Source organism: Ixodes scapularis, unplaced genomic scaffold, assembly GCF_016920785.2.
Source record: "Ixodes scapularis isolate PalLabHiFi unplaced genomic scaffold, ASM1692078v2 PGA_scaffold5__190_contigs__length_132052651, whole genome shotgun sequence".
Taxonomy (NCBI): domain Eukaryota; kingdom Metazoa; phylum Arthropoda; class Arachnida; order Ixodida; family Ixodidae; genus Ixodes; species Ixodes scapularis.
Window position 1 is genome coordinate 30,800,475 of NW_024609880.1, and position 8,324 is coordinate 30,808,798.

General features: G+C 51.5%; 1 protein-coding gene across 1 annotated transcript; it reads right to left on the bottom strand.

Annotated features, from left to right (window-relative positions):
• Nucleotides 1–4,138: 4,138 nt before the first annotated feature.
• Nucleotides 4,139–7,709, bottom strand: LOC8027393 (actin-5C). Its single transcript, XM_029977298.4, has 4 exons — nt 7,599–7,709; nt 6,998–7,170; nt 5,260–5,746; nt 4,139–5,142 (listed from the first exon to the last, which is right to left on the bottom strand). Exons 2-4 carry the CDS (start codon nt 7,121–7,123, stop codon nt 4,625–4,627), a joined length of 1,131 nt encoding a protein of 376 aa, XP_029833158.1. The 5' UTR covers nt 7,124–7,170; nt 7,599–7,709; the 3' UTR covers nt 4,139–4,624.
• Between the last annotated feature and the right edge of the window lie 615 nt (nt 7,710–8,324).

Consider the following 8,324-nt stretch of genomic DNA (forward strand, 5'->3'; position numbering starts at 1 on the left):
GCGAGCGAACACGTGACCCTTTTCTTCTTTCTCGGCTTCTGATTGGTTGAACGCACCACAACGCTTTGGAAAGTTGAGCGAATCTCCAGTCTCTCTACCATCTCTACTGCCTTGCGTACCGAGCGTTGCGGGACGACGCGCGTTGTACCGTAAGCGACAGCTTCTGGTCGCAAGGTTGTTGAATAACCTTTATTTCAGGCCGTAACGCACTCAAACGCGGTTAAACGCAAATGTGCGATTAAAAGCCCCTAAAAAAAAAAAAAACACAGTTTACTAAAAAAAATGTTTTTCTCGCAAAAAAAAAAAAAAAAAAAAAAAAAATTGCGGGAAAAAAATGTTAGGGCAATATTGACGGCGAGAAATTTATTTGACATTCTGCGCGCAAAGTCTATGACGTCACAGAATGGTCATTCGCTCAGCGAGACGGTCATTCGGCCTTTCCACCACCACGTGAAGGCGAAGCCACGGTGGCGAAGCCTATCCACCTCTCCTCCACGCGCCTGAAATGCCGAGAGAGAACACAAGTGGAAAGGAGGTGACTACCAACTAAATCGCGTCTCGCTCCGTCAATATTGCTCTATTTTCTTTTTTTTCTTTTTTTCGCGTAAATGTATTTATTTATTTATTTTTTTTTTTTTTTTTTTTTGACACGCGTGTTCCAAATAAATTGTTTAACAAAAAACTTTTTTCTTTTCTTTTCAGGGACCCTTTAATCTAACAATGTCTGGAGCTCAGCACGGGTTTTCTGCTTTGCCAACCCCAGCGCGTGGCAATGATTACTGTTGGCGGCATAGGATAGGCACCAGGCCACGTGGCCGCTTGTTCTGGCTCCGAGGTCAGGAGATAAACTATGTTCATATTTCTTGTTTGTTTGTTTGTTCTTCTTTTTCTGTGACTGTTATTGTTTGGAAAGAAAAACTAAGGCAAGTTTATTTAGTTACTGACGTTAAGGGGTGATTCTAAGGAGCATTTAGCGAACGTAGAAAGATCGTTTCATGTTAACCGCGGCTGCCGAGATGTCTTCGAAAGTCGCTCCCCGAACTCAGCCTGGCATTGCCCCCGAGCCAAAGACGTCGCGTCGTCGTATCGGTCGTCGGCGCTGCCGTGACCGCGGCGGCGATAACCGGTCCGTGTCGAAGCCACCGGCTAAACTCGGCCTCCGTCTCTCCGACAAAGGCACGCGCGTGCCCTTCACCTCGCCATGGTTTCCGGAGATTTCACCGCCGCAGAGCGGGCGCCCTCGGGAAACCGTCGAGGCGGGCACCACGACCACTGCCGCAATGCAGCAGTCACGACCGGGCACATCTCGCCGCGAGGTAAAGTTTAGCAAATAGAACGCCACTCAATTTCGCTTCCGCCCCTAAAAGAAGGCAATGAACTGCAAAGTTGTACTACAACTTTGTGCCTTGCTTTAGTGAGTTGTGTTAATTTCCCCGCTTCTTCAAGCCGTCCAGCGCGGCTTTTTTTGTCGGTCCCCACCACCACTTGTAATGGGAATAAACGATTATTATTGCTATTACCATCTACCTCACGTCGTTTCCCCATTTTGTGTGATTCTTTTGAGCGTTTTGACAACCTTGAAGACGGCCAAAATAGTCGTGAAACCGAATACGAGAGGAAGCTGCGATCTGCACGCGAAGCACGAGTCAGCGATGTCGCTTTGAACGAAATGTGACAATAACCCTTGTGAATGGACGTTCCTTCATTCTGCTTAAGGCCTTTTTGCGTTGAGCAATGAAAGCTTGAACGTGCTAATCACTTATCCTGCGTTTGTGCTTGTGGAATGGACGTAGTTTCCGTATGGTGTATCACTCGCGCTCCTATAGCCAAGGTTCATAGAAACCAGGGAAGAAAATGCTATTTTTAATCAAATTAATCAGATTTGTTTAAATTAAATCGTATTTCTGCCGTTTAAATCAGACTGGTATGGTTTGAATCACTTAAACGAAGAGTTGCTTCGTCACTAATGTGTTTTTAAAAATGGCTGCCTGATATAAATAGTTTTGCTTGATCACTCTTTTCTTTAGATACAAGGTAAATAAATGCCCATGGAAAGCATAAAATGATAAACGATTGCACTTGATGTCTATTCTCCACCATGAGAACAAATAGAAAAACAAGATCAAAACCACGGTCAAAGCCTTTTCCATAACTATCGCTAAGGAAGCTGCAGACCCCTAGCGGGGCCTGCAGTATTATCGTAAAATAAATATTGCTCTTTTCTTTGTCCTTGTCTTTGACAAGGACAAAGAAAATACTAAACAGACGACGGCGCCATCAACTGAGTTTATTTGCACCGCTTCATGTACATAGGAATTCAGCCTAACCTTCAGTTGATAGCCGGCGCTGTCGTCTGTCTCGTCTTCATTTCGTCCTTGTCGCGCTGTTTTAAACCAAGATGTTCATCAACCAACTAGACTATACTTTGTAGCTTGCAAGCTACCGAACTGACGATACAGGACGAAAATGACGATACAGGGGTGGAACTTATAAAATGTAATTGGGAACAGCCACGGGAGCAGCTGAAACAGCTGTTTTGAAGCAGGTTGGGAGCAGCTAAAACTACATTCTGGAGCAGGCTAGGAGAAGCACAGATCAGCTTTCATTGCACTTCAGCTTGTGTCTTAGACAAGCACAGGAGAAATTTCAATTGTGCTTAGCAGCACAGATGAACATACGTGGTTAGGAACCTAGGTAGATGGGATAACAGTTGAAAAGGTGCGAAAACTTGAACATTTGTGAGCCTTGATGAGAACCAAAAAGCAAGTACAGTACCATATGTTTCTGCAGATAGTGTCCTCGATAATTTCTGAGTGGCTTTCAGCTGCTCACAATGCAAACCAGCATTGCTTATCGCAGAACCCACACGTGCTCGACAGAGTAATTATATGTGCGAACCACGTGACTTGCGTAAGAAACGGACGAGCAGCTGCGCGGAGGACCAGGGCAACAAATTTTGAGTCTATACTGTTGTGCAACTCAATATTGAAGCAGCAGGCTTCGATATGAATACCATAACTCCGTTGATTAACGGAGTTATCGTATTCAAAGCGATAAACAGGAGGAAGGTTAAAGTACGCAGAGCAGATCTACTAGTCGCGTGAGAGCTGATGGCCGCAAGGTTTCGAATCGGACCGCGTTTCAGTTCTCACAATTTATATTGCGGAATGGGGTTCCAACTTCTAACGATGAAGTACCAAAAAGAATCGTTTGCTCATTTGTTTACAACTGGCTGACGTCCGGATCCTGGGCAGAGCCTTAGGCAATCTGATCGCTTAACGACTCGACCTCACCTCGGCCGACATTCTTAACCGCTTATGGTTGATGAATAACAATCCAGTCGCAGGTGGTGTAGAGCTTGGAATCACACCCCCGAGTTTTTTCGCGCGCTTCCAACTCGGGGTACACAGGGAGAATAAACAGAACAAAGGATTGCAAGGTCGACCAGGCTAAACGCGCTCATTTTTGCCGAGTCGATAGAAACCGAAACCAAGATAAAATACAACTTTTTGGCGCACGTTTAGCGATTTGGCGCACAATGGCGCCGTTTCCATAACATGGCGCAGAGAAATGTGTTCGGCGCAAATGACACTGCCGTTTCACCCCTGTAATATGAAGATTGGTCGGCTGTTCAAGATGGGCTCCTCAAGATCTAAACACTTCTGCCTAGCTTCGTACTCGCCATTCTCGATAAATATTAATTTCTTTAAAAGGACAACTAAAAAAAAAAAAAAAAAAAAAAAAAAAGTAATAACAATATAAATATATAGTTCTTAGTGCAACCAGAGAATTCCGATTTCAGCCCGTTTGAACCTTGGCCTTCAATGCGGTCGGCTCACACGGACTTAAAACCACTCGTTACAATCTGCAAGTTTTAATCTAAAATTTATCCGATAGCCGAGAAACGAGACTGCATTGCTAATATTGAATGGAAAACAGATCGCAGACGCTCTACCCATGAAATATTTCGATCCACACGCACAACTACACCGCGGAGCCACCGTACAAAGAAACCTTTTGGTGACGAAAACCCCCTAACGTTGCAGATCTCGCAGATCATATAGACGGAGGAGCCCCGGTGCCAAATGAAGTGATGCTGCAGAGACTTGCCGTTTTGGACACAGGACAACTGAAATCGCTTTAAGGTAATGGCGAGAATTTATTTCAGTTATAAACACTTCTCATAAATACAATTTTCTTTTGCACATCTGGAAGAAAAAAAAATCCAGGAACACTTTGTGTCGATGCATCCGTCCTCGGGCAACCGCCTCGTTCTGAATACTTGAAGAACCGCCGGCAGACGCAGCGAGCGCAGCGCCCCACCGGCTCGTGACGGCCACGGACGCGAGCCAGCGCCCGGCCGCCCGGGAGGGACGTCGTTGGAGAGGACATCGCGGTTCTGTCGCACGTCCACCGGCGCGGACCGCCGCTGCAGTCGACGGCCGCACAAGGACCTCGGCCGAGTCGCCCAGAACCGCCGTCCTCCAATTTTTTTCTTTTTGGTTGCAGTCGAACTCTGGTAGAACCCCCGCGCCCTCACCCTCCCGTCACCCGCCAGAGCACCGTAGCCCCGGTACACGCAAAGTCCTCGGGATCGGGGAGGCCGAGAAGTCCCGCCGGGAGCTTAGAAGCACTTCCTGTGCACGATGCTGGGGCCGGACTCGTCGTACTCCTGCTTGGAGATCCACATCTGCTGGAAGGTGGACAGGGAGGCCAGGATGGAACCGCCGATCCAGACGGAGTACTTGCGCTCGGGAGGAGCGATGATCTTGATCTTCATGGTGGACGGCGCCAGGGCGGTGATCTCCTTCTGCATGCGGTCGGCGATGCCTGGGTACATCGTGGTGCCTCCGGACAGGACCGTGTTGGCGTACAGGTCCTTACGGATGTCCACGTCGCACTTCATGATGGAGTTGTACGTGGTCTCGTGGATGCCGCACGCTTCCATGCCCAGGAACGAGGGCTGGAACAGGGCCTCGGGGCAACGGAACCTCTCGTTGCCGATCGTGATGACCTGGCCGTCGGGAAGCTCGTAGGACTTCTCCAGGGAGGAGGAAGAGGCGGCTGTGGCCATCTCCTGCTCGAAGTCCAGGGCGACATAGCACAGCTTCTCCTTGATGTCGCGGACAATTTCACGCTCGGCTGCAAAGAGGACAAAGTAGTGGCGTCAGAAACGAGTCACCTTGGCAGGGCACCATGCATACTACACCTAATTAACTACTGGAAGTGCATTAAGTCGAAGCACAACCCCCAACTCACCAGTGGTGGTGAACGAGTAGCCCCTCTCGGTGAGGATCTTCATGAGATAGTCTGTGAGGTCCCGGCCGGCGAGGTCCAGCCTGAGGATGGCGTGCGGCAGGGCGTACCCCTCGTAGATGGGCACGGTGTGGGAGACGCCATCGCCGGAGTCGAGCACGATGCCCGTAGTACGGCCGGACGCGTACAGGGACAGCACGGCCTGGATGGCCACGTACATGGCCGGGGTGTTGAAAGTCTCGAACATGATCTGAGTCATCTTCTCCCGGTTGGCCTTGGGGTTCAGGGGGGCTTCAGTCAGCAGAACGGGGTGCTCCTCGGGGGCCACGCGGAGCTCGTTGTAGAAGGTGTGGTGCCAGATCTTCTCCATGTCGTCCCAATTGGTCACGATGCCGTGCTCGATGGGGTACTTGAGCGTCAGGATGCCACGCTTGCTCTGGGCCTCGTCGCCCACGTAGCTGTCCTTCTGGCCCATGCCCACCATCACGCCCTGCACGGTGCACACGCGGAGTGAAGGTCAGGCCAGCGCGGGGCAGATACGAAGGACAAGCCCTGTGTGGTTATTAGGGGCACCTGCCAGCCATTAAAGACGTTTAGCGTTTAGTCTCGAAATTCTGAAGCGCGCTGTAATAATGGAAGCGCAGGAAACAGGTCTGGTCTGTACAAAATCATTCGAAAATAAAGAGCTAAAAAGGAAGAAAGGATACTGAAAAAAAAAAAATAATAACACGTACGACAGACGAGCGTGTGCTCGCCTATCTGCACGTGTTTGGCCGCCTTGGTGCCTACCTCCGCTGAGGTTAAATGAGAACACGGGACGATTTTATTTAAAACAACGAACAAAATCGAGATCTGTAATTCCGCATATAAGTAAACAACACTTTAAACAAAAATGTCAACGCGCCGGCTGCGCACCTCGGAGCGCACAGTGCCACGCCCCTCGGGCGCCGGCGTTGCCGATCGCCGTGACACATCCACTCCACAGAGTCATCCTCAAAAATACTCGCAGTTCTCAATCGAATGCAGTCTGACCGCGCCGGTCAAGAGACCGGCGCGGCGGACTGGCCGATCGATGAAGCAGCGCAAACCAACGCCGCGGCGACGGCGGCGTCGCACTCCCTGTCGAACGAGGCCGACGGCACCGGCCACGTCAAAACAAAGGGTGCCCCGCCCCTTTTCCCCGGAGCCACGTGACTCATGCCGGCTTTTCTCCTTATATGGGCAAACCGCGGCGCCGCGCATGGAGAAGCGCTGCCCCCCTCCCTCTCCCCGACGCAGCGATGACGCGGCACACAGGAAGGGGCTTCTCGCGTGCCTCGTCGCCACATTTGCAATTCAATTAGCAGGATAGCCTCCCAAGTTCGCGGCGCGGACAACTATTGGAATGCCGACTCGCTGCCAGCAAACATGAGCTCACGCTACACGTTAACCGTCACAGCGCATATTTCGTGCCGAGCAGCAAGTTAAATACTCTACAGGTACATTTTTTAAAACCACTACTTTCCCGACCCGGCGAGCTTCGCGCAACTCGTGCGAATTCCCCACGTTAACCGGCGCGAGAGCATATTTGGCGCTTACTAGCATTCAAAGTTATTCCAAGAACACGGTTTAAACTTGCTTTCCAACCGTTTAAGCTTCGGAAAAGAACTGTTAGAGAGTGCGCGTTCAAAGAAGCGTCCTAAGATGGCCGTAAAAACGGAGCCTTCTCGTGGGGTGGGAACATAGCGGGCGAAGTACACACCTGATGCCTGGGGCGGCCGACGATGGACGGGAACACGGCGCGGGGAGCGTCATCGCCGGCGAAGCCGGCCTTGCACATGCCGGAGCCGTTGTCCACAACGAGGGCAGCCACATCGTCGTCGCACATCTTGCTGTGTTGGGGTGGGGCGGACGAGCCGGTCGAATCGGAGAAATCTGCCGGGAGAACAAAGAACGACGCCGTCAAGCACCGAGTCCGATCTCCGCACCACAACCCCCCACACTGCGCGGTAGGGGCCCGGGGAGGAAGACTCGTTTTTAAAGACCCCGCCAACCGCAGGCGCAACCCACCAACCTCCTAATTTGGGGAACCACCAGCCCGCTAGCTGTCAAATACACCCCGAAAAAATCGCCTTCGGATGCCGCTCAGAATTCGAGGCGATCGAGTTTCGAGCAGCGCCGAAACGTTCTCGAAGGGGTCCCCCGTTCGAAAATTGGGCGCACAGGAGCCGGACGGTTGTAATCCAAAAGCGGGCTACCGAGAGCCGGTGGGTAGGGGTGGGTGGGGGAGAGCCCTAGAGCGTCCGAAAAGAGAACTCCTCGACGAAGCGAACACAAGCCCACGGCTCGCAGGAGAAACTTACACAGAGAATTTTACGTTCGCACTGAAGCTCCCAACGAATCCAGGGACGACTGCGATGGCTGAACGCGGCTGCCGGCCTTTTTATCGCACGTGCGTTAGCGTTCTTTCAAATCGGAGAACCAGATACCCATATATGGTAGCGAAGAGCTCGCGCGGCGCCCCATTGGACGGCGCCCGGCGCCGGAAGTCCGCTCCAGCCAATCGGGAGGGAGCGTCGCTCAGTATGCCCTTATATGGCGCGTGACGTCACCTTCCGGCGACCCGGAATTTCTTTGAAGCTGCTCGCCGAGGCCGTCGCGCCGCGCCACCGGCGCCGAGGGTCGCTGTATGCTTGAGTGGCTCGCCGGCACGGTCGGCACGATCGCGTTTCTTTTCTTTTTTTTCTGCTTTCGTTCGTCCAGACTTGCAGTGTGTGTGCTGTACACTCGGTAATTGGCAGGGAAAGAAAACGAAGAAAAGAAGATGGCCCTCTGTGCTTCTGCTCCTGCCGCCGCTGCAGTAATCGGCCGACCTAGCGCATTTTTTTACAGCAACAACGGTGAAGATCATTGCAGCGGTGTGGGCCCGGCCGCTTGGCCGTCCGATGCTTTTTCGCGGTGGCTTTTCCAACGGCAGCAAGTACGTAGTGTACGTTTGTTACGTGTGAGAAAAAAAGAATGCGACGGAGGTGGGAAAAAAATTCATCCTCGATTCTGGCGGCCAAGATGTTTCGACCTCCTTTTCTTGT

Bases quoted from the DNA above. Each gene is read 5' to 3' on its own strand.
- LOC8027393 (XM_029977298.4), bottom strand. From the start codon at position 7,123: ATGTGCGACGACGATGTGGCTGCCCTCGTTGTGGACAACGGCTCCGGC. The intron at 5,747-6,997 runs GTGTGTACTTCG...TGCACCGTGCAG, and splicing joins TCGGCCGCCCCAGGCATCAG to GGCGTGATGGTGGGCATGGG. The intron at 5,143-5,259 runs GTGAGTTGGGGG...TCCTCTTTGCAG, and splicing joins CTACTCGTTCACCACCACTG to CCGAGCGTGAAATTGTCCGC.